This window comes from Mercenaria mercenaria, chromosome 12 (genome assembly GCF_021730395.1).
Source record: "Mercenaria mercenaria strain notata chromosome 12, MADL_Memer_1, whole genome shotgun sequence".
Lineage (NCBI taxonomy): Eukaryota > Metazoa > Mollusca > Bivalvia > Venerida > Veneridae > Mercenaria > Mercenaria mercenaria.
In genome coordinates this window covers 47,171,044-47,198,596 of record NC_069372.1, presented here as the reverse complement: position 1 = coordinate 47,198,596, position 27,553 = coordinate 47,171,044, and the positions used below count along the sequence as shown (strand labels likewise).

At 36.6% G+C, this 27,553-nt stretch overlaps 1 protein-coding gene and 1 long non-coding RNA gene across 3 annotated transcripts in view; both read right to left on the bottom strand.

The window, feature by feature from the left end:
* Positions 1-88: 88 nt before the first annotated feature.
* Positions 89-27,547, bottom strand: LOC128547369 (uncharacterized). Its single transcript, XR_008366477.1, has 2 exons — positions 22,849-27,547; positions 89-1,974 (listed from the first exon to the last, which is right to left on the bottom strand). It is a non-coding gene; the product is annotated as an uncharacterized LOC128547369 (long non-coding RNA).
* The window catches only part of LOC123533579 (uncharacterized), a 35,922-nt gene continuing 10,725 nt past the window's right edge, over positions 2,357-27,553 (bottom strand). For both annotated transcript variants that reach the window (XM_045315278.2, XM_045315279.2), the window contains exons 2-6: positions 16,548-17,029; positions 14,649-14,720; positions 13,515-13,629; positions 8,110-8,154; positions 2,357-7,113 (exon numbers count right to left, since the gene is read on the bottom strand). In XM_045315278.2, the coding sequence (XP_045171213.2) occupies positions 4,415-7,113; positions 8,110-8,154; positions 13,515-13,629; positions 14,649-14,720; positions 16,548-16,916 (3,300 nt within the window). In that variant the 5' untranslated portion in view covers positions 16,917-17,029 and the 3' untranslated portion in view covers positions 2,357-4,414. The remainder of the gene's footprint in view (positions 7,114-8,109; positions 8,155-13,514; positions 13,630-14,648; positions 14,721-16,547; positions 17,030-27,553) is intronic.

Sequence of the window (27,553 nt, the reverse complement as noted above, 5' to 3'; positions counted from 1 at the left end):
CAGAAATCAAAGGACCGCTAAATTACAAAAAAAAAAAACACATCAACGAGCTGTATCTGACCAGTGGAGGGGGAAATAAAAAAGTACATCTTTTATGAATTTTAATTGCTATATAAACAATTTAAATAAATACATATACATTTTATATAGTTATAACTTTAACTGTTATCAAATTGTCGAATAAATAATCATTGGCTGGAAAATTGATGTTAGTTGTCTAGATAGTACCAACGTTGGCATAAGGGTTAACATGCCTGTTTAGCACTTGTTAAATAATACAGAAAAAAGTGACTCGAAACATTGATATGACTATAGATAAAGCTTTTACTTTTGTCATTTGTGTTCCATTTTACATAATTTACGAATGCCTTAATGTTTTGAAGAATGTAAATGATGCTCCTTGACTTTTATTCAAAACTGACTGCACAAATGCGATGTTTTAGGAGATGATTTTAATCAGACTGTAAATAACTATATTGTTGTATGTTCGACCCGGTCAAAAACGTGAAATTTGTACTGAAGTGAAGCTTCCTCGCTGGGCGCTCAGCATTTAGAGTATAGTACACTTTAGGACTGGTCAGCCTGGTGTCAGTATACTGTGACTGGGTAGGGTATCATGCGCTAACTGGTAAGTTAGACACCGCCGTTTATATGAATGAAACAAGAGGGCCATGAAGGCCCTGTATCGCTCACCTGACCTATTGACCAAAAGACCATCAATATTAACACTCTGACCAAGTTTCATTAAGATATGGTATAAATGTGACCTCTAAAGTGTGAACTAGCTTTTCTTTTAATTTGACCTAGTGACCTATTTTTTGACCCGACATGATCCAGATTCAAACTGGATCTTGAAATCATCAAGATTACCATTCTGACCAAGTTTCATGAAGATACGGTCATAAATGTGGCCTCTACAGTGTTAGCAAGCTTTTCCTTCGATTTGCCCTAGTGCTCTAGTTTTTGACCCCACCTGACCCAGATTTGAATTTGACCTATAGATTATCAAGATTAACACTCTGACCTAGTTTCATTAAGATATTATCATAAATGTGGCCTCTACAGTGTAAACTAGCTTTTCCTTTGATTTGACCTGGTGACCTAGTTTTTAATTCTACATGACCCAGATTCAAACTACACCTTGGGAATATCAAGATTACCATTTTGACCATGTTTCATAAAGATACAGTCATAAATGTGGCCTCTACAGTGTTAACAAGCTTTACCATTGATTTGACTCGGTGACCTAGTTTTTAACCTGACATGACCCAGGTTCGAACTTGACCGAAAGATTATCAAGATTAACATTCTGACTGACTAAGTTTCATGAAGATACAGTCATAAATGTGGCCTCTAGAGTGTTTATAAGCTTTTCCTTTGATTTGATCTAGTGACCTAGTTTTTGACCCCACCTGACCCAGATTCGAACTTGACCTATACAGCCTCAAGACTAACTTTCTGAACAATTTCATTAAGATATGGTCATAAATGTGGCCTCTACAGTGTAAACTAGCTTTTCCTTTGATTTGACCTGGTGACCTAGTTTTTGATCCTACATGACCTAGATTTAAACTGGACCTTGAGATCATCAAGATTAACATTCTGAGCAAGTTTCATGAAGATACAGTCATGAATGTGGCCTCTACAGTGTTAACAAGCTTTTCCTTTGATTTGACCAGGTGACCTAGTTTTTGAACCCAGATGACCCAATATCAAACTCGTCCAAGACTTCATTGAGGGTAACAGTCTGATCAAGTTTCATTAAGATTGGGCCATAATTGTGACCTCTAGAGTGTTAACAAGCTTTTCCTTTGATTTGACCTGGTGACCTAGTTTTTGACCCCAGATGACCCAATATCAAAATTATCCAAGATTTTACTGAGGGTTACATTCTGACTAAGTGTCATTAAGATTGGGCCAAAAATGTACCCTCTAGAGTGTTAACAAGCTTTTCCTTTGATTTAACCTGGTGACCTAGTTTTTAACCCCAGATGACCCATTATCAAACTCGTGCAAGATTTTATTGAGGGTAACATTCTGACCAAGTTTCATTAAGATTGGGCCAAAATTGTGACCTCTAGAGTGTTAACAAACTTTCCCTTTGATTTGACCTGGTGACATAGTTTTTGACCCCAGATGACCCAATATCAAACTCATCCAAGATTTCATTGAGGGTACCATTCTGACCAAGTTCATTAAGATTGGCTCAAATTTGTGACCTCTAGAGCGTTAACAGTCAAATTGTTGACGACGACGACTACGGACGACGGACACAGGGCGATCACAAAAGCTCACCTGAGCAGTGCTCAGGTGAGCTTAAAATGTTGAAGCACCCTAAACCCGAACACAAACACACTCTGTTATCTATCTTGTATTTGGAATACGCATTCATAGCATTCATGTTTTTTTTACAAACCAGTCAGATACAATTGTTAACACCTATATATATACAGAATAACAAAACACAATCAAGTAACAACACTACTTTCCATATAAAAATATAAAAAATATTGCTTACATAAAAAATTACATTTGATAAAAGGCAGTACTATAACAGTGTTCGGCGAATATAGATTTCATTCGCCTCTTATGTGAAGTTAAAATAAATTCAACCTCAATTGAAAACGTTTATTAACTAGAGAGAGAGAGAGAGAGAGAGAGCATTTAACATTGACATATTCAAAGCTCTCTCCAGTTGACATACATATATTGCACTTTCTTAATAATTTTAACAAGGCGATCGGTAACACCGATGGATGCTCCCCAAAATTACTGTTGCATAAGGGGCTTTTCAGTCAGTCACGAAGGTTGTGTGAAGGAGAAATGTACAGGTCTGTGATGTGGAAATATAACAAATGAAGAACATGTTTCTTTTTTAAAGACAAAGTTATTTATTGCAGAATAAAGCAGTAGACTGGATACTTGATGAAAATAGGTAACAAGAAGTTGTGGGTAATGTAATACATAAATGCCTAATCGTAGCTGGACAGAATTCGTGTCAGACTTTGATTACGATCACGAAATGAATGTAGAGCAAATATATACACTATCAAGAAAGAAACTATACTTTTTATAAAGTAAAAGTACGGATTTGTACCGTGAATAAAATCCATCCAAATGTTTTCAGGATTGGAATCATGCTTTTGATAAACATTAACAAAAAATGGAGATAATTCATCGGTGGGGTCAGCAAGAGTTGTGGTTCTTTAACATTGCACTTCCTCTCACTGATCTCTATGAATAGTTAATATCTTAGAAAGTTTTAAAGTTATACCCTGGGCACGGTTTTCGAAAAAAAACGGAGATATATTTTTTTTTTTAAAATGGAAACACCTAGAGTTATGGTCCCTTGTCACTGCACTTTCTCTCACTGCACCTCTGTGAATATATGTAAAGTATCAAGTAAATACCTTACATAGTATTTGGGTTATGCCCCCAGATAAGGTTTTCAAAACAGGGTAGGTAATTCAAAAATGGGACCACCTAGAGTTATGGTTCCTTATCACTGCACTCGTTCTTATACTGATCTCTATGGATATGTAAAGTATCAAATCAATACCTTTCTTAGAATTTAAGTTATGCCCCGGACAAGGTTTTTAAAAAAAGGGAAATAATTAAAAAATGAGACAACCCAGAGTTACTGTTTTTGTTACTGCACTCCCTCTAACTGGCCTCTATCTGTAAAATATCAATAAAATCGGTAAAAAGATCTTTTCGGAAGCATAGAATGCAACCAAGAAGAAAAATAGCAGACTCGGTTTGATTGAGTCTGTTCACGAGATGTAATGAAATGTGCAGCACATCTCACGCCCTCAAGCACCGGCTTACATAGTATGCAAGTTACTCACCGGACAAAGTTTTCAAAAAAGAATACAATGGGATAACCTATAGTTATGGTTCTTTGTCACTGCATTCTCTCTCAATGACCTCTATTTCTACGTAAAGCATCACGTCAATATCTTACATAGTGTTCGAGTTATGCCCCGGATAAGTTTCTCAGAAAAAGGGAGATAATTAAAAAATGGGAACACTTAAAGTTATGGTACCTTGTCACTGCACATCCTCTCAATGAGCTCTATCATTGTATACAGTAACAATTTGGTATCTTCAATACTTTTTAAGTTATCCTTTCGACAAGAAGTATGACGGACGGACAGACGGACGGACAAGGTGGCGATTGTATCTGCTTCCCCCCTTGGGGGAGTACAAAAAGATTAAAATAATTAAAGTGAGGTTAATAAAATGGAGTTTCTGTTAATATGATGTTCCGTAAACTATCCTCTGAAATAGAAAGCTACCAGCAGACTGATAAATGACTATGAATAGCCCAATTAACGTATTTTAACATAGTCTACTAGTAATCTCCCGTTACTGAAAGTAATAGTCAATTACTAATCGCCATCTTTCATCGAATTTATTCACTTATTGAGTGTTTAATCGTCTTGAAAGTAAACTCACTTATTTTCATTGGATTCTCTCCGTCAAACAATACATTGACGGCAGACGACTTTGTTAGCTCTTCCTTCAGCGCCCTGTAGTCTTCTTCTGGAGCCATATGACAGTCTTTAATACATATTTTGACTGAATGCTGATATCCTGTCAAAATCTCAACTACTTCTTTAAACCTAGAGCTTGACATTGATATATTAAATAACTGGAAGTAAAGAATATTTGTTGCGTGATTTGGCAGCAGTATGGACCTATCGCCCACATGTAGATTGCGTAAAACGATATACTCTACACTGTCTAAGATATTAACTACTTCCAGCATCTTCTCGAGTTCGTCCGGTGATTCAAACCCGTCGCAGTGTAATCGTGTGAGATTCTTTGCGTTTTTCAGTTGATCAAGGAATGAAAACACGATTGGACAGGTTTCGAATTTCCCCACATCACATTCTTCCAGTGTATGAGCATTGAATTTAAGTTCTGAGAGGGGCATTTTCCTCAATCTGAGCAATGTAAGAGTTTTATTTTCAGTCAGATCAAGTTCTTCACCCAGGCATTCCCTGCCGTGATCAAGACATTCTATTCTAGAAAGAATAATTTGCTCGAAGACAGCGCTTTGTTTTAGGTAATGAAAAAGGTGTTTCAGGTTTTCATGGGGAATACAAAATCCATCAAGGTTTATGGCGGATAACCTGTCTCTGGCGGATAACCTACACCTGTCTCTGAGAATCGAAAACATTGTACTGGACCAATGAATATTTTTCTCAATATCATGTTCCTGCCATTCGCTTATCAATGCAATACTCTCTAAAGTATTTTCAGAACCCGATAACAGGCATTTGACATCACCTTCTGTGAGTTTACCTCTTAGGTAAACTTTGTTAAGACCATGTACATCTTTAAGTTCAAAGGACTCTATAATTTCATGTATATTTTGATTAAAAATATCTTTCATTTCTATGCTCAGTGATTTCATTTCATCCTTATTATTGATAGCCAGTACCTTTAAAGCTGACAGGTACTTATCATTTCGGCAGTCATTGTCAATTGCAAAATCTTGTAAACAGATGTTCACTGTTTTCATTTCCTTAACAGAGGCTACGTTCATATCTTGAATATCTTTCAACTGCTCCATTGTCAAAGTCTGAACCCAGTGCGTCGCTGTTTTTCTGTAATGTTTAGTATTGCTGTCTTTAGCAATTACTTCTTTCCATTTGTCTGAAATGGAACAGGCAAATTGGGAATCAAGACCACTAAGAAACAAGAATACTTTCGACATCTCAAGAATGTTTGATACTGAATCACATATAGATTCAATACTATTCAATAAATTTGATTGATCACGAGATGTGCTCAGGCATAATGCTGCAAAGAATTCTTGGAGTGTTTTATGCGGGAAAGATACTCTCGACTTCTTCGAAGTGTACGATTTCAGTTTGCTTTTCGTCAAAATTCCGGAACGGAAACAGAACTCCAAACGATCCTGTTCTAAGAATTCTTCCGCTACAGAGCTATCGAACGACAATCTATTTTCTCTTTCGTCTATGAACAATGTTTGAAAAGCCAATCGTCCAACATCCAACAAAAGTCCATAGTATTTCTTGCAAAAGTGAAGTGTCCTGATATATTCTTCATAATCAGTAGCCTTTGTTTCACCTTCTGTTCCACACGAAAAATCCTGAAACGACTGCATGTTCTCCAACTTTTCGGCACGTGACAGAAAAAGTTCGATGATATTAATGTATAGCTCACATTTTGTTCGACCAAATGGCATTCCGTCAGCCCATAGACAGACAAGTAATGTTAGCATCAGGGGATTAGTTTCCGTGTCTTCAAAGGCATTCTCCTTTATTTCCTCGTCAAAGTTCTTGATTTCATGTTCCACTTGATCTTTGGCTACATTTTTAACCGCTAAAATTGCTCTTTTCTTTAGTTCTTTTAATTTAGATTCTTTTGATGCCGACTCCTTACTGAATCCGACCAATTCAACTTTACGATCTATCTGCCTCTTCCGCAAAGATATCTCACTTAATTTCCATGGCCTTAATGTTGTTACGAATGTGCAATTATTACTTCTTGCATTTCTGTGTGGGATACATTTTTGCTTTTTACGACAGGTCGATTTAGGGTGAAACCATTCATCTAGACCATCTAGTACAATGAAACATTGCTCTCTATGAAGAATTTCTTGGAGAAGCTCTACAGAATATTTTGACGACCGCGATAATGACTTTATTATTTGATTAAATATCATGAGGTCTATTTCACAGTCACTATTTGACTCTCTTAGTGAAATAATGAAAAGAAAGTCGAATTCCTCCATAGCGCGAATGTCATCATCTGAAAAGGATTTCGATTTACTTTCATCAGGTTGTTGGGCTTGGCACCATGTAACAGCTATGCGTTTACACAATGCAGTTTTTCCCACTCCTGCGTCTGCAGTGATGTATACTTCTTTACATCTTCTACTTTGCTCTCTGAAAATACCTTGTAGCGATCCAACAGGTGTTTTCGTCTCATTCATTCCAGAGCTTTGAATGTCAATAGAATTCAATTCTGGCTTTACGTACATATCCAGTAAGGATGTGTCATGTTCTTCCCCAAATGGTGAAAATTGTAATGTTGAATGTTCATCCTCAATAAAAACAATCAAATCGTCTTTAAGCTCTGAAATATATAATCATTTGCATTTAGAATAATACCTTTCTATTTTTAGAAAAATTTTACCAGTACTTTTACACCGTAACATGTGATTCCCTTAACATTCAAATTAGTGGAACTGGAATCCACGATTTCCCAAAAAGTCCAATCGTCTGTGGGTTTTCGGTTTGGTACCGCCTAATGTTCCGTGTTGTGAACCTGTGCCATTTAGCTTAGATTATCAGTTTATATCCACAGCCACTGTACAAACCGTACAAAACTAATTTGTGAAATGCATAGTTGGTAGCTTATACAGCATATGTGAATCAAAACCTTTGTAAAGCAATACTGAATACACGGATACATATATTTTTTCAAATGTATTTACAACTAGGCCCTCCCCGTTAAGGATACAATTGTAATAATGCACATGGTTTCTCGATGAAATGGTACATAACCTTAATGTTATCGTTGGATTAACCTTTTGTAACTGACGAAGAACAACCCATAAGACCTGCTATGTAACACACTAGTAGACTGACTACAGACTTTTTGAATACAAAAAAAAAATCAGTATTATGGTGAAAGAAATAGAATAGAGTCATTTTGTAGCACCTTCGAATTTAAATTCTGTTTTTAAGAGCTTATCTTAAACACTCAGTCTTAGAAAAAATAAAAAATGATGACTTTATTACAATTTGAGCCGCCATGAAAAAACCATCATAGTGGCTTTGCGACCAGCATGGATCCAGACCAGACTGCGCGGATCGGATCCATGCTGTTCGCTAACGGGTACTCTAATTGCAATAGGCTTTGAAAGCGAACAGCATGGACCTGACCAGACAGCGCGAATGCGCAGGCTGGTCTGGATCCATGCTGGTCACAAAGCCACTATGTTGGTTTTCTCATTGCGCGGCTCATGTTTAGTTGTTACAGATATCTGCTTATATATCTGAACGATAATCGTAATGGTAGGACAATTACATCTGAGAAACAACTGAACAAAATGAAACAATAATTTACCCAGTCTGCGCTTTTCGTAAGCACGTTCTTTTTCTGCTTCCGCATCTGAAAAAGAAGAGTCAGGTCATCTCTCATTAGTTGAATTTACACAGAGGTACATTACAAAATAAGATAAATTTCTAACTAATCATGACGGCCGTCCTGAAAATATTCTTTTTAATTACATAAAAAACAACAGACATATTAAGGTTTAGGAGTATATCATCAAAACACAGAAATATTTGATAAACGAACACCATCTTTACCAATATTCTACCTGACCATTACATGTTCTGTCCCGTACGACGGATACTTAAAATATTCGGAAAAAGTTGTCCCCCTTTGAAAATGAATGCCATTTGTAAAGAAATAAAAATAAACTATCGCTGAAAACTGTGTTCCACAGTTGTTGTGTGAAATTTCACCACTCGCACGCTATTGCAAATGCATCAAAACGAACATAATGTAAAAGTTCTTTGAAAATGGTGAGTTTTTAAAGGCGTTTGATTGTCCGGAAGTGGGGCCCCTGTTAAGGCTTTAGGCAGTCCTTTCCCGGAATTCAATGTTTATATCAGTATACTGACATTTGTTTCGTAGAGTAATATACATGTTTAACAAACTGTTCAATTTTCATGAGAAACAACTTTTTCTTTCTATGATTTGGTGTTGTTTGATTTTTGTTTCTCAAAACGTAATGCTAAGCGTTAAAGATCAAAACAATAACATTTACGAGCTTTTAGTCAAATAAGGCTATCCTTAATATGCAGAGAAAAGATCGGGAAACGGCATCTTCTTTCTTCGAAAAAAACCCAGAGTGAAAAGCACGCTTCTTCCTTCTAAGTTTATTATGCCCAGGGTTGTTAATAATTACTTGCAATAGTAATGCATTAAATTAGCATTACTTGGAAAAAAATGGCATTAAATTAGCATTAGCATTACTCATTTTTATCAAAGTAATGCATTAAATTAGCATTACATAGGGTGCATTAGCATTAGCATTACCATTACTTTTTGAGAATCATTGCATGTTATTATCACATACACTGTTTTTCATTAAATCATTTTAGTTTACCAAGGTCTAGGTCGTCATTGCTTGTACGGGAGATACATTCAGTCCTTCATACGTTTTCTCTGTTGGAGATTTTAATGCCCTGGATACCTTACTGAAGCAGCTTGTGCAGATAACATGTGACATGAATAGTTAAATACGTGTATGACTTCCTTGTATTATATCTGATTTTTTTCTTTTACCATTACTTTATAAAAAAAAATAATTAAAAAAATAAAAATACCTAATGTTGGAAGTACAGCATGCATGAGCATTTAAATTGTTAGAGAAAGTCAAGTACCTGTTTAATGGCTCCCTAACAGCCTAATTTAACATGACATGTAAAAGCTAGCTGCCTTAAGGTCTTAAACATCACTATCAGTGGCATACTGTTAATTGATAAAAAGGTGTCAAAAGATAATAGATTCTGTTTGATATTTTGGGTGACAAATCTAATTATGTCACACTTCTATGGCTATTATAAATATGCACCTTGGAGTTGTCCAAGGTTTTAAATGTATTTTTTAAAATCTTTCAGGTGTACATTGAACAAAAGGCAATTATATCATCAGACAGTTTATTAAAATCAAACAAAAATCTATTAGAGAACTGCTGTAACCTGTATAAATAACAGCATACATGTGTATTTTTTTTTCCAGTGATACAAAAAATAATGCCTAAGTAATGCTAAGCATTAGCATTAGCATTACTTACTTTGGCATTAAATTAGCATTATTTTCAATGCTAAAATTGTGGCATTAATCATTACCTGGCATTATTTGAAAAAAAATAATGCATTACTAATGCATTACCATTAGCATTAGCATTACTACAACCCTGATTATACCCCCCTTCGAAGGAGGGGTATATTGTTTTGCAGATGTCAGTCGGTCTGTCAGTCGGTCGGTCGGTATGTAGACCAATCCGTTTCTGAAAGATAACTCTAAAACGCTTGGACCTAGGATCATGAACGTTGATAGGGAGGTTGATCATCACGAGCAGATGACCCCTATCGGTTTTGAGATCAGTATGTCAAAGGTCAAGGTCACAGTGACCCGGAACAGTTAAACGGTTTATGGATGATAACTCAAGAATGCTTGGACCTAGGATCATCAAAGTTGATAGGGACATTGGACATAACCAGCAGATGACCCCTACTGATTTTAAAGCCAGTGGGTCAAAGTTCCAGATCACAGTGACCCGGAACAGTTAAACGGTTTCCGGATGATAACTCAAGAGTGCTTGTGTCTAGGATCATGAAAGTTGATAGAGAAGTTGGACATCACCAGCAGATGACCCCTAGTGATTTTGAGATCAGTAGGTCAAAAGTCAAGGTCACAGTGACCAGGAACGGTAAAACAGTATCTTGATGATAACTCCAGAACGCTTAGGCCTAGGATCAGGAAAATTGGTAGGGTGGTTGGTCATGACCAGCAGATGACTCCTATTGAATTTGAGGTCATTAAATCGAAGTTCAAGGTCACAATGTCCAGGAACAATTAAACGGTTTCCGGACGATAACTGAAGAACGCTTTAGGCCAAGGATCAAAAAAAATGATAGAGAGGTTAATCATGACCAGCAGGTGACCCCTATTGATTCTGAGGTCAGTAGATCAAAGGTCAAGGTTACATTGACCCGGAACAGTTAAACCATTTCCAGACGCTTAATTGAGTATGCTTGGGCCTAGGATCACGAAACATTATAGATTATAGGGAGGCTGATCATGACCAGCAGATGGCCCCTGTTGAATTTGAGGTCAATAGGTCAAAGGTCAAGGTCACATTGAACCAGAACAGTAGAACTTTTGTTTACAATGAGCAATAATTTCTATTCCTTGTACAATTACTGAGTGCATCAAGGGGGCATTTCGTGTTCTACGAGCTCTTATTTTGACTAATTTCTGGTTTTATCTTACCACCGCCTCCCTTTTCACTTCGTCTTTCAAGTGACAATTTTCTAACTCTGAAAGGTTTCTCTTATGAAATACATTTACATTTCTTGATATGCTTACTGCGGTTTTAGCCGCCCCTTAGGCGGTAGTTTTGCCCAGATATGTGAAGATATATATTTGTTAAGATACCATTTGGCAAAATAAATATTGCCCTTTTTCAAGAAATGTTGTTTCGTTTGAACTCTGTGTTAGGGAAACGTTTTTCAAAAACGTACACAATAATATTAAAATATTATCTATGTGTACGTGCAGTAAGACATTTCATTGTAACCTTTGTACTGCTGTTTTGCTGGTATCAATCTGATATGAAATGACACATGTATGTGTGTGTGTGTGTGCATATATATATGATATATGAACTGAATTATTTTACCGGTATACTAAGTACTGATATGATGCATTGCTGATATGAACTTATAACTGGAAGTAACCTAGTGTTATCATACTATTGCAAAAACCTTCATATTTTGTATGTCATGTTATGTCACCTGTTGCTGAAAATAAAATAATAATAAAAGAGCCAGTTCATGGAATGTCTCATTGTAAACTTTTCTAGGCCACAAAAATAAAAAGAATGCATGCTCGTTAGAAAATGCCCCTCGTGTATATAAAACGTACTTAAAATGGTAGTGTCGCATCACATCGTGTTCCAAATGGAGAAAAAACAAATAAAGCATGCCATAAAACAACATCTCTTGTGAAACATTTAATAACAAAACTAAAACGCAATTGGTCTAATCTGGCTTACACATCACTCATTTTACAAGATAAAGCTTCGCACTATGAAGCAAAAACAGCGAAGCTCGCCATGTAAGAGATGCAGCCCCATCCGCTCCGCACGTAATTCTAATGATATTTGTTCTGTTTCCAAAACCGACAGGTCCGCCATAGCGAGTTTTAGGATCTCAATGTAGTTGTCACCACAAACAGTATATTTTGCTATTGGGCAAACGACTTCGGCGATCAACCACTGGGGAGATTACTGTGACAGAAAGTAGAAAGGTTGAGCCAAAGGTTGCTATATTAAAAAATATATAAGGTTTGTGATAACACTTTTCGAGTGATCCTCGTGTATTTGACCATTCTGTAAAAGTGCCTGATTATTTTCTTCTATACATATCTGCATTGTGATAGAATTGTATACTTATCTAATGTTTTAACAAAACTAGAAAATGGTATGTCTTAGACAAACATGTTCAATATTTTTACAACCTTTACTGACTACTTTCGGCCTTGGCATTCAAGATAGAATAATGGATTTATCACGATGTTCAAACAAAGACGTTATCATTTAAAAACTCCTGATATTATCGTACAGAGAGCCATGTAAATGTAATCATATATAGATCAAACAAATATTTATAGAATCATTATGAGATACCTTATTATGTGAAATAATAAAAATCAGTCAATATTGTTCTTTTCAGATGTAAGAAAAACACACACAAAAACTCATTATTGTTTGGACAAACTAGTAAATGTACATAACAAACTGCTTTATCTACATAAAAAATTATGACTTGCACTGAATATAACTTGGAAAATGCACATGACGAACTATTAATTGTACAGCACAAACTAGCGAATGCACAGCACAAACTAAGAAATGTACAGGACAAACTAGTAAATGTGCATTACAAACTGCTTTATCTACATAACCAATTATGATTTGTACCGAATATATTGGAAGAAGCACATAACGAACTATTAATTGTACAGCACAAACTAGCGAATGCACAGCACAAACTAAGAAATGTACAGGACAAACTAGTAAATGTACATAACAAACTGCTTTATCTACATAACCAATTATGATTTGTACCGAATATATTGGAAGAAGCACATAACGAACTATTAATTGTACAGCACAAACTAGCAAATGCACAGCACAAACTAAGAAATGTACAGGACAAACTAGTAAATGTACATAACAAACTGCTTTATCTACATAACAAATTGCTTTATCTACATAACAAACTGCTTTATCTACATAACAAATTTTGATTTGTACCGAATATACTGGAAAATGTACATGACGAACTGTTAATTGTACAGCACAAACTAGCGAATGCACAGCACAAACTAAGAAATGTACAGGATAAACTAGTTAATGTACATAACAAACTGCTTTATCTACAAGACAAATTATGATTTGTACCGAATATATTGGAAAAGGCACATAACGAACTATTAATTGTACAGCACAAACTAGCGAATGCACAGCACAAACTCCTTCATCTACATAACAAATTATGATTTGTACAGAATATATTGGAAAAGGCACATGACGAACTAATAATTATCATGTGAAGCCAGTTTAGGCGTTCCATACTTCCTTCTTTTACATTGATAATACGATTAATGTTTGTATTTGTCAAAGTGATAACATAAACATACTAGTATAGCAAAATTTCTGATAAACATACCTTTAATAAATTTCTCCTCTGCTTCTGGGTCTAGTGGATTAGTTTTGTATCTATCTATTGTTTTCTGCAAATCCAAAATACTATCTGGAACGCTTGAATTCAATCTGATGAGCACCTATGATCAAAATAATACTAGTAAGAGTTCTGTTTTTTGTAAAGGTACATGTTTAAATGCTATTCAATAAACGACCACTTAAGGATAAAAGTCACCATATTATCTAAATTGTGTTGAAGTTACAAAGTGTGAAATCGTTTGGACGGTTCAGGCCCCTGTGACCTTAACCTTTGACTAACTGACGCAAAATCAATAGAGGTTATCTCCTTCATAAGTCCAATTATGCTATCAAGTTTAAAATTTCTGGGTAAAGTGGTTCTCAGGATACCGTGTATAAGGCAGAAACCTTTTCTTAAGGTTCAGGTACCTGCGACCTTGACCTTTGACCCCAAACTGCCGGTTATTTCCTTTTAACCAAAATCGTGTTACCAAGTTTGAAGGTTCTGGGTCATGTGGTTCTCAAGTTATTGAGCGAAAACCTTTTTAAAAATTCAGACCTTTGTGATCTTGACCTCTGACCAAGTAACTCCAAAAACATTAGGGACCCTCTACCTCATTAGCCCTATCATGCTATTAAGTTTGAAGGTTTCTCAAGTTATTGGAAGGAAACAGTTTTTGGGCCTCTGTGACCTTGACCTTTGACCTCCAAAACTGTGGAGATCATCTCCTTTATAAGTTCATTCATGCTGCTAAGTTTGAAGGTTCTGGGTCAAGTGGTTCTCAAGATATTCGGCGGAAAACGTTTTCAAGGTCCAGGCCCCTTTGACTTTGAGTTTCAACTAAGAATATTATGTTTTAATAATCACTGGAAATTATTTTTCTACCATCAATGCTCTTGCTTTCAGGGATTTCATTTTATTTAACTGTTTAATTTCAGGATAAATGATATGCATTGCCTAACGACAGAAATATTTTAAAGCCTATTTTTAACCAATGAATTTCCTAATAAACAAGTTTGCTGGAATTAAGTAAAGGAATTAATTCGAGCTAAAGAGGTACAAACAAAGAATATCTTTGGAAATGTTCAAATGTTAAACACATTCAAGGGATAATTTGAATAATAACTGATACAAAACTACCTGTTCAATTTCGTTCCAGCGCTTTAAAAAGTCAGGCTCTGTGATACAAGTAGTTTCTGACAGGTGCGAAATCTGAAAAACATAAACAAAAAAGAAATGACATGAGAAAATCGCCCCGAGAGCATGCTGTTTGCTTGTAGTTCACTCACATGCATTTGTTACTGAATAGCGGCTAAAAGTGTAGGAGTCATTGAGACAAAAGTTGATTGGATAAAAAAGGTAATGTTTACAATAAAAAAAAAATTGTATTAAATTAAGCAATACAAAGTTCTCTGTTTTTGGCATAGTTTACAAGTGTCGGACTGAATGTGTGACAATTCAATCGTCTCTTTAAATAGGCATTTTGCCTTTAAATGCTATTCAACAAAAACGGTAGATGTGTTTGAAGAAAAATTGTAAAATGGGACTGGATAAGCCCATATTTTTGTGTCTGATATGCTATCTTATACTAAAAGTATCGCATTTTAAGTTATCATCTCTCAAGTTTGGAGTGTGTGACAGAGTCATTTCTTATCATGGAAACCTATGGGAAATTAATAGCAATGCCTGACCAACAAGAGCTGTCGGAGGACAACAACGCTCGACTATTCAACAGCCTTGTCAATTGAATGAATAAAAAAGTCGAAAAAGGCCGGGGGCATCATTTTGTAAGAATGGGAAATAGGGTTATGGAACCTGCACAGTGCTTATCAACTCATGACAGTGAACAAGTGTGTGAAGTTTCAATCCTTTCCCATTAGTGGATACTGAAATACCAGCTTACATACAAAAACTTAACCAAAAACTGCTAAGTCGTAAAAAGGGCATAATTTGGAAAAAAATAAAAGTAGAGTTACGGGACCTACACAGTGCATGTAAGATCATGACTGAACAAGTGTGTGAAGTTTCAATCCATTCCCATTAGTGGGTACTGAGATACCAGCTTACATACAAAAAAAAACAAAGAAAAATATCAAACAGGGAATGCCACGCACCAAAAACGTAGCCTCCTCAAAACGAAACCCCCAGCACGCAGACGCGTGCACCACACACACATACACACACACACCCAAAGCCAACACGTAAGGACAAAACGAACAACACTCACGCACACAAAGCCAACACAAGACGAAACGAACAAACAAAGGAACACAGTGAGGCACCGCCTTGGAACGGTCAGTGGCAAAAACACCACTGGGGAACTTAAACCGGTTTATGGTGCACCTAACCTCACTCTTACCCCCACCATGTTCCAAAGACATGGGACAGTGTAAATAAAAGTAATCCCCTCCAGGTGAATCTCTTACATACGTAACAGAAACAAAAAGGCATGGCATGTAAAAAGCCTTATCCAAGAATTTCTAAGTCGAAAAAGGGGCATAATTTTGTAAAAAAGCAAAATAGAGTTATAAAACCTGTGCAGTGTAGGTCAGTTTATCACAGTGAATAAGTGTGTGAAGTTTACATCCATTCCCACAAGCTTACAAACAAAACCTTAACCAAGAATTTCTATGTCGGGAAATGGGCATAATTTTGTAAAAAAAAAAAACAAAAAGGAGTTGGAACCTGTGTAGGTCAGTTTATCACAGTGAATAATTATAATAAGTGTGTGAAGTTTCAATCCATTCCCACAAGTGGTTACTGAGATACCAGCGTATACATACAAAACCTTAACCAAAGCGGGACGCCGACACCGACGCAGACGCGGACGCCGACGCATGGGTGAGTCCAATAGCTCTACTATTCTTTGAATAGTCGAGCTAAAAAGTGAAAGGCTGTACAAGACCGGGAAATACGCGTAAAATCAGGGTGATTACAGATCTATGCTAGTATAAGAATGCTTGAGCTGGAATTAACTTGATATGGCCTATTTATATTAACATTTTTATTTGTTATTAATAACGTTTAAAGATATCTTACGTTGTTGCGATATTCCTTGATTCTGTGAAGGTCAGCTTCTAGCGTCAAATCATTCACATCTATGGGTGTTTTCCATTTGTACTGATTGTTTAAGCCGCATATGTTCCTTAGCAAGCAGATTAGTAGGGTAAGGTCAAAGGTTTCTGATTTTGGGTCACTTCCGGTTGGAAAAAGCAGGTGGTATTGTACATCCGTTATTTTTCCTGTCTTCTTCAGTTTATCAATGGTTTTCTTTTCCTGTTTTAAAAGCGCACTAAGTGTAGGGCATGGAATCTTCTGATCGAAAACATTTCTGACCACAAGTGTTCCACCATCGATTATAAGAGTTTGAAGGCGAAACAAGTACACGCGATTCTGTTCAGAACTCATTGTTTGCACCGTATAAGACCTCTTCACCTACATTCCATTTCTTTATCTTATCACATGTTCAATCAACTTTCAATGTGATATATGTTAACTGGCTTGAAGAAGAATCAAGACCTCTGAATGGGAAAAATGAAAACAGACGTAAAATTAGGCATAAAGTAGAATCTTTAGAAAAGACAATTCTTATCAATCAGATATCGGTTCATAATTATAATGTTACAGTCATATTCTTTTTTTTTTTCAAATTAGTGCTTTTAGAAATATATTAATCATTTCGAATACAAAAAAGGTTACACAAGATTCCTCCAAGGACGCTTCTGACCAAGTCCGATGAACACTTGCCGATATTAAATGCAGTCAAGCGAATCCGAATGAACAGATTGTATACCTGTCCTTTAAGATGCTACAAACAAAGTTTGGTGAAAAAAAAGCATTCTGTGTGTTTGTTTTTTTTAGATGAGTCGTTTTAAGGTTTTTCAAGTTTTAGCTCCGATGGCTATCAAATGCAGTTAAGTGGAACCATGAAAAGTCTGTAAGAGAATGCTTCTTAAAATGCTTTTTGAACATCCAGCTAGTGGTTCATGAGAAGAAGTTGTTTAGAATTGTTTATATTTTTGGCTTTCTGACAATTAAAAAGTGCTTTTCAAGTGGCACCATTTGAACAACTTTGAGAATGCCCAATAAAGGTTGCTTCTGACAAATTTTGGCTTACATTCATCAAGCGGTTCACGAGAAGTTGTTTAAAGATTTTGTTTTATTTATGGCAGAGTTCTGCTAAACCCGGCGCTAGAGGGCGTGAGGGGTGTTGCACATTTTATTACCTCATATGCAAAAACTCAGTCAAGCCGAGTCTGCTATTATGTTGCTTGGTTGCGTTCTATACTTCCAAAGGATCTCTCGGCAATTTTTTATTATTGGATTCATTATATGTTATTGCAATATTGAAAACGATTGCAATTTCCGTGGTAACAATAGTTACTCGATGTGCACATGACATACATAATGTTTAATATACTTGGGGACAATCATTGGTAACTCGGAGGGTGAGGATGGGGGAAGCTGACAGAAAAAAACAGAAGGGCCATGATGGCCTTTTATCGCTCACCTGAGTTTTATTGCTTGCCTGAACAAATTTCTTTGTTAAAGCTTCAAAAACAAGAAAGTAGGTCAGTAGGTCATATTCATGGTCATTGAAAGTCAGTTTTAAGATCAGTGTGCAAAACTGTATATGTCATCCAAATTTCAAGGTTGTATCTTAAAAAACAAGAAAGTATGTCAGTGGGTCATTCATGATCACTGAAAGTCAGTTTTAAGATCTGTGTGCAAAACTGTACATGTCATCCAAATTTCAAGGCGGTATCTTTAATTAAACAAGAGGGTCATGATGACCCTGGATCGCTCACCTGAGTAATATGAGCTACATGTTTCAAAGATCAAACTGATGATAAAATATTATGAACGTCAGTAGGTCACATTCATGGTCAATGAATTCAGTTTTACGATTGGTGTGCAAAACTGTATATGTCATCAAAATTTCAAGGCTGTGTCTTAAAAAACAAGAAAGTAGGTCAGTAGATCAAGGTCACAATCAAGTGACATCATATTACTTGGGGTCATCAGGTAATTATAATTAAACAGTCTTGGAAATAGGATCAAATGATTTTTTAAGTATTTTTCCTATATAACTCACATAGTCACTAAGTGACCCCAGGGCGGGGCCTCTTTTAACCACAGGGGCATAATTTGAACAATTTTGGTAGAGGACTACTAGACAATGCATCAAACCAAATATCAAAAGCATAGGTCGTATGGTTTCAGACAAGAAGATTTTTAAAAAAAATGTCCTATATAAGTCTATATAAAACTTGGGACCCCAGGGCAGGGCCTCTTTCCACCCAATGGGTACAATTTGAACAATTTTGGTTGAGGACCATAAGACAATGCTACAAACCAAATATCAAAGGTCTAAGTGTTGTGGTTTCAGACAAGAAGATTTTTAAACTTTTTTTCCTATATAAGTCTATGTAAAACTTGAGACCCCCGGGACGGGACCATATTTGACCCTAGGGGGATGATTTGAAAAATCTTGGTAGAAGACCACTAGATGATGCTACATACCAAATATCAAAGCCCTAGGCCATGTGGTTTTGTACAAGAAGATTTTCAAAGTTTTCCCTATATAAACCATGTGACCCCCGGGGCGGGGTCATATTTGACCCTAGGGAGATAATTTGAACAATTCTGGTAGAAGACCACTAGATGATGCTACACACCATATATCAAAGCCCTAGGCCCTGTGGTTTTGTACAAGAAGATTTTTAAAGTTTTTCCTTTCGGTTGCAATGGCAACCAGAGTTTTGCATGAAATTCAATTTTTTGAATAATTTTGAAAGAGGGCTACCCAAGGATCATTCCTGTGAAGTTTGGTGTAATTCTGCCCAGTGGTTTTTAAGAAGAAGATTTTTTTAGAAATTGTTGACGCACGACTGCACGACGCACTACGCACGACGGACATCAAGCGGTCACAATTGCCCACCTTGTCACTTCATGACAGGTGAGCTAAAAACAAGAAAGTAGGTCAGTAGGTCAAGGTCACAGTCGAGTGACCCTTATCACTTGGGGTCATCAGGTAAATATAATTAAACAGTCTAGGAAATATGATTTGATAATCTTTGAAGTATTTCTTTCCTATATAACTCTTATATCAAGTGACCCCTGGGACAGGGCCTCTTTTCCCCTCAGGGGCATAACTCGAACAATCTTGTTAGAGATCAACTAGGCATGATACATACAAAATATCAAAGGCATAGCCATGAACATTCAGACAGGAAGATTTTTAAAGTTTTTTCCTATATAAGCCTACATAACACTAGGGACCCCCAGTGCAGAGCCTCTTTCACCCCAGATGCATAATTTGAACAATTTTGGTATTAGACCACTAGGCAATGCAACATACCAAATATCAAAAGCATAGGCCTTGCAGTTTCAGGCAAGAAAAGTTTTAAAGCTTTTTCCTATATATGTCTATGTAAAACTTAGGAACCCCGTGGCAGGGCCTCTTTTCACCCCAGGGGAATAATTAGAACAATCTTGGTAGAGGACCACAAGGCAATGCTACATACCAGATATCAAAAACTTAGGTCTTGTGATTTCAGACTAGAAGAGTTTTAAAGTTTTTTTTCCTATACAAGTCTATGTAAACACTGTGATCCCCCCGGGCGGGGCCATATTTCATTCTATGGGTTCATTTGAACAATCTTGGTAGAGGCCCGCTATATGATGCTACATACCAAATATCAAAGCCCTAGACCTTTTGTTTTGGACAAGAAGATTTTCAAAGTTTTTCCCTATATAAGTCTATAGAAACAATGTGACCCTCAGGGCGTGGCCATTTTATATCTTAGGGGGATAGTTTGAACAATCTTTGTAGAGGCCCACTAGATGATGCTACATACCAAATATCAAAGCCTTAAGTCTTATGGTTTTGGACAAGAAGATTTTCCAAGTTTTTCCCTATATAAGTCTATATAAACCATGTGACCCCCGGGGCGGGGCCATATTTGACCTTAGGGGAATAATTTGAACAATCTTGGTAGAGACCCACTAGATGATGCTATATACCAAATATCAAAGCCCTAGGCCTTGTGGTTATGGACAAGAAGATTTTTAAAGTTTTTCCTTTCGGTTGTCATGGCAACCATAGTTCTGTACGGAATTCAATTCTTTGAACAATTTTTAAAGAAGACCATCCAAGGAGCATTCCTATGAAGTTTCATCAAAAATGGCTTGGTGGTTTAGGAGGAGATATTGTTTAAAAGAAAGTGTGGACGGACGCCGGACGGAGGGACGACGGACGGACGACGGACGGTGGGCGATCACAATAGCTCACTCTGAGCCTTTGGCTCAGGTGAGCTAAAATACAGCGCCTACATTCAATTTAAAAATATGGTTTGGCCCAGTCTTAAACAATTACACAAAATGATAAGGCCTCGGTTCCAGCACCTATATCTCACACTCGTCTAAAAAATATTACTATATTTTTAGAGACCCCTAAAAGGCTCCAAACACCCCACTTGAACAATTTTTGGAGAGGACCTTACAATGACGCTACAGACCAAGTTTAGTGAAGATCCATCCATAGTTTCGTGAGATGTCATAGTTTATTTTTCCATATTTAACTCTAGCGGCCCTTAAAATGAACAAACAAACTACTTGAACAAACTTGGGAGAAGACATCACAGTGATGCAACAAACCAAGTTTGACGAAGATCTATCAAGCGGTTTTTGAGGAGAAGTCATTTAAAGGTACATGTGTTTCAATTTCTAGCTATATTTGTCCCTACATGGGGCCAAGCGTTCCCATTTGAACAGCATTGGCAGGAAACCTTGCAATGATACAACACACCAAGTTTGATGAAGATCCATCCAGTGCTTCTTGGGAAGGATTCGTTTAAAGGTATTTCTATTTTAAGCTATAGTCCCTAAAAAGAGCGAAGGTGAATCATTTGAACAAACTTGATAGAGGTCCATGACTGGATGCTACTGACCAAGTTTGGTATCAGTCTGACCAGTGCTTTCAGAGGAGATGTTTAAGTAAAATGCTGCCGCAGGGCGACAAACATGCAAAGGACGATGGACGACTGACATCGGACCATCCATCTATACTAATAGCTCACCCACCTTGAACAACGTTCAGGTGAGCTAAAAAGAAATAAATTATTAACTCTCCAGTCATCAGTTATAGCCCCTGACTTAAAACAGAGGCATTAAGGTCTTATAAGTTTCTCTCGCATGCATCTCAAGAAGTATTTAACCTATGGTCCTAACATTTAGCCTGCTGGAGGCATGCTGTTTTGCAATTATTGTAATTCTTTTGTTTTTCTAAGTACACTCAAAAAACTCCTTACCAGGTAGAGATACCTTAAAATACACATAAAATTTGAAAGTAACATCTATGTTGTAACACAGCAAAAGTGGTCTTGAATTTTCCCTACGGTCAATTATAAAAAACTATTACAAAATAAGTTATTTATAGTACAAACTAAGGGAAGTTAATCTTAAAACAAGAGGGCCATGAAGGCCCTGTATCGCTCACCTGACCTACTTCCCTAAAGATCATCAAGATTAACATTCTGATCAAATTTCATTAAGATATGTTCATAAATGTGGTCTCTAAAGTGTTCACAAGCTTTTCCTTTGATTTGACCCGGAGATCTTGTTTTTGACCCCACATGAGTCAGATTCGAACTTGATCTAAGGATCATCAAGATTAACATTCTGACTAAGTTTCATGAAGATACAGTCATAAATGTGGCCTCTAGAGTGTTAACAAGCTTTTCCCTTGATTTGACCTAGTGACCTAATTTTTAATCCAACCTGACCAAGATTTGAACTTGACCTATAGAACATCAAGATCAACATTCTGACCAAGTTTCATTCAGATATGGTCATAAATGTGGCCACTACAGTGTTTACTAGCTTTTCCTTTGATTTGACCTGGTGATCTAGTTTTTGATCCTACATGACCCAGATTCAAACTGGACCTTGAGACCATCAAGATTAATACTCTGACTAAGATTCATGAAGATACAGTCATAAATGTGGCCTCTACAGTGTTAACAAGCTTTTCCTTTGATTTGACCTGGTGACCTAGTTTTTGACCCCAGATGACCTAAATATCAAGCTCGTTCAAGATTTTATTGAGGGTAACATTCTGACCAAGTTTTATTAAGATTGGGCCAAAATTGTGATCTCCAGAGTGTTAACAACCTTTCCCTTAGATTTGACCTGGTGACCTCGTTTTTGACCCAAGATGACCCAGTATCGAACTCGTCCAAGGTTTTATAGAGGGTAACATTCTAGTTTCATTAAGATTTGGCCAACATTGTGACCTCTAGAGTGTTAACAAGCTTTTTCTTTAATTTGACTTGGTGACCTAGTTTTTGAACCCAGATGACCCAATATCAAACTCTTCCAAGATTTTATTGAGAGTAACATTCTGACCAAGTTTCATTAAGATTGGGCCAAAATTGTGACCTCTAGAGTGTTAACAAGTTTTTCCTTTGATTTGACCTGGTGACCTAGTTTTTGATCCAAGATGACCCAATATCGAACTCGTCCAAGATTTTACTGAGGGTAACATTCTGACCAAGTTTCATTAAGACTGGGCCAAAACTGTGACCTCTAGACTCTTGTGTTAACAAGCTTTTCCTTTGATTTGATCTGGTGACCTAGTTTTTGACCCCAGATGACCGAATATCGAACTCATCCAAGATTTTATTGAGGGTAACATTCTGACCAATTTTCATTAAGATTGGGTCAGAACTGTGACCTCTAGAGTGTTAACAGTAAAATTGTTGACGACGGACGGACGACGGACGACTGACGGACGACGACGGACACAGGGCGATTACAAAAGCTCACCTTTGAGCACTTCGTACTCAGGTGAGGTAAAAAGGGAAAAAATCCAAAGAAAAAATTGTAAGTCCACAAAAAAATCCTTACCAGGTAGATATAGGTCAAAATACACCTCAAAATTGGATGTAACATGCATGTTGTGCTACAGAAAAGTGGTCTCGATTTTTCCCTACGACTAGTAATGAAGAAGTTACAATATAAGCTATATATAGTAACAACAAAAGGAAGTAATTCTAAAGAAAGGACCTGCACATGGCATTCCGTCTCATGATGGTGTACAATTGTGCCAAGTTATATCAAAATCCCTCCATGCGTGAAGAAGAAATGCTCCGGACAAAGTCACTCTTGTATCTGACCTTTGGTTATAAGCGTGACATTGACCTTAGACCTAGGGACCTGGTTCTTGCACATGACACTCCGTCTCATGATGGTGTACAATTGTGCCAAGTTACATCCCTCCATGCATAAAGAAGAAATGCTCCGGACATACTCATTCTTGTATCTGACCTTTGGCCTCTAAGTGTGACCTTGACCTTAGACCTAGGGACCTGGTTCTTGCGCATGACACCCTGTCTCGTGGTGGTGAACATTTGTGCCAAGTTATATTTAAAGTATTTGAAACCTTTATAGGAATTTCATGCAGCACGTGAAGTTGTGCATCTAGAGTTTTGTGTGTCATTGCACTAAGCAAGACCAGAGTTATGGTCCTTGTCTAGTCACAAAATAAATAGATAATTTCAGTCGCAGTTAAACGACTTCATTTAGCTATCAAATTGAGATAATTTAACGCGACCTAACTACTTCTGCACTTTATTACGTATTATTATGTACACAAGTGTCAAGTTACATGTTTACATAGTACGTCGATTCAGTCGCACTTGAATTGCCCGACTAACCGAAATTAATTTACTCTGTGTTTTCCTGTAATTTCACATTCTTTAAAATTTTCTACTTTCTATGGTGTCATATTTATGCCATTTCGTGGTTTTGCCCTGCGACCCCGCTAAGCGAAAATACGAGATTTATTATGTTTAAATGATAATCACAGTGGTGCGGTGCAAAAACTCACTAATCAGCGGGACGCGGGGCGAAAAGTCGAGATTCTAAAACTCAAGCAACGGGGTCACGAGGTGAAAACTCGACGTAAACAGAACGCTAATTAGCAACTTATGACTCCTCAACCCCGCCAGTGTTATGTCTTTTAAATGTCGTCTTTTCGCACCGCTGCCCGGTGTTTAGCGAGTATTGCCCCGGCGCGCTCTTTCTAATGGCTCAAAGTTATATTCGGTAGTACAGGTGTTTTCCCCCCTGAATTGCTAGGTCACTGTGAACGGTTTTTATATATAAGCGCGTATCAAAACTCTTAGAATTAAAATTATCTTATTATTTCAACAAGATGCTGGTGAACTTATATTTGTAACTATTTTCGAAACAAAAAAATCTAAACTCTTGACTAGACCAAAACTCTAACATGCTTTAATCATGTTATTATATAGTCTATGGAATTTCAAAAGCCACTGAAACATGTTTGCATGAGATGTAATACTATATCAAATGGCACAACGAAATGCAAGTCTTAATTGGTCCAGAAAGACTCCAGTCAGCGTAATTATACTGTAATAATATTTTTATTTTCATATGGAAAAAAAAGCAACATTTTGTATAACAGAAATTCTAATACAGCTCAGCATCTGATATACGCAGTATACTTCCATTGTTTTTGTTTTAGTTCAACTCTCCAAAAAGCTATATGAAATTAGTAATTCAAGTCTGTCTCAGAGGCTATTCTGTATACATAAAAGTAAGTTGTGTATTTAGTTAGGCTGGTAATGAAAACCTATATCATCTCTAGAAAACAACAACAACAACAAAAAAAAAAAACATGCGTGGCTATCGAGGTGACGCTGATTTCATTATATTTTATGTTCTTTTGGATCTAAAATGTTTCACTGGTGAGGTGTTACTGTATCTCTTTCATTTGTCGCGTTATCAATACAACAGACTCCAACACAGTGTTACTTCCCCTTTCGCGGAGGTTGGTAAAACGAGATAAGATAGATAAATAGTCTGATAGAGAGATATAGATTTATTTCTGGTACATGGCAATATATATAACAACAAATACTACAGATAACAATACAGATAACAATTAACACAGATAACAATAAGGAAGTATGCATTTTATTTAAAGCCATGTCATATACATTTTAACATACAGATTGACATAAAAATAGGTAGATATCATTATTAGTCGTCCCCTACTGATAACCAGTTTCGGGGACTATATGAATGCGCTTTTCTGTGTCATTCTGTCCGTCCACAATTTCGTGTCCGGTCCATAACTCTGTCATCCATGAAGGGATTTTAATATTACTTGGTAAAAATGTTCCCCATGATGAGACGACATGTCATGCGCAAAAACCGGACCCTAGGTCAAGGTCACAATTAGAGGTCAAAGGTCAATAGGATTTTTTCCTGTCCGGTCCAGAACTCAGTCATCAATCAAGGGATTACAATATTACTTGGCATAAATGTTACCCATTATGAGACGACGTGTTATGCGCAACACCCAGAACCCTAGCTTAAAGGTCAAGGTAACACTTGGAGGTCAAAGGTCAATAGGATTTTTTTCCTGTCCGGTCTATAACTTCAATGTCATTCAAAAAGGTTTTAAATATCAGTTGGCACAAATATTCCCCTGGATGAGACAACGTGTCATTCGCAAAATCCGGGCCCTGATCTGCAAGGGCAAGGTCACACTTGGAAATCAAAGGCCAAAAGGGCTTTTTTTCCTGTCCAGTCTGTAACTCAACTTTAATATTACTTGGCACAAATGTTCACCATTATGAGACGGAGTGTCATGCGCAAGAACCAGGTCCCTAGGTCTAAGGTCAAGGTCACACTTAGAGACCAAAGGTCAGATACAAGAATGACTTTGTCCAGAGCATGTCTTCTTCATGCATGGAGGGGTTTTGATGTAATTTGGCACAAATTTTCACCACCATAATGCGGATTGTCATGCGCAAGAACCTGATCCCTAGGTCTAAGGTCAAGGTCACACTTAGAGGTCAAAGATCAAGTTCAAAAATGCCTTTGTCCGGAGCATTTCTTCATGCATGGATGTAACTTGGCACAAATGTTCACCACCATTAGTCACCATTGTTTTTAGAATTACGTCCCTTTGTTTTACTTTAAATAGATTGTATTGTAACATTTACTGGCCGCAGAGAAAAATCGGGACTACTTTTCTGTTGTAGAACATGCATGTTACATACAATTTTTAGGTGTATTTTGACCCATGTCTACCTGGTAAAAAGTTTCTTTTGGACTTATATTATATAGATTTTTGCAGGATTAATTTACCTTTGCTGTTACTATATTAAAATAACTTATATTATAACTTTTTTTTATAATCGGTCAAAAAATCCATATGAAGACAACTGTAGGTTTTAATATTTTAATATATGCAAATTTTAATCCAAGTGTTTTGTTATAACATATTATGTATGTAGTACAATATTGTTTAAACATTATTGATAGATATCAGTTCATTATGTTACACTGCAGTAGAGAAAATTAGGTGCCTTCCAGTAGGGGACTTTCTATTGCATTCACTTGTTTCCACTGTGGTCCTTGTGTAGTATACGGTATAACATGGGAAGACATATCACAGAAAAAATTAAGGCAATTATCCCAATTCATATATATAAAATTATGAAAGACAAAAATTATCACAATAGACGGATAAAAATAATGTATTATATATTATCTTATCATTTATTCAATATAACCATTATTATCTGGTAAAATAAGGTTACCTTGTGCTACCAGGCGGGATGTTCAAGCGCGCAGTACTGTATCTTATGCAATACTTGAAGTTAATTTCATGAACGAAAAATATGAAACTGGGACAACTATGTAGATGGCAATTTTCCTTGCAGGTACATAATAAGGGCGGTTCAAAGAAAATACCTCTTAGGTACCTACTTTTGAATATCTCTTTGGACTATTGAGCTATAAGAAACACAGACACTTGGGGTGTGGAACAATTCCCATCCCACCCCCTGCCACAACTAATACGCACTTCACTGCATATCCAAATCCACACACTAAATCATACAAAATACGTAAAACTTAACTGAACTAGTTTTAATAAAACCATCTCTCACTGGCTAATTAAACAAAAGATTAAAATGTTCGCAAGAAAATTTTCAAACACCCAC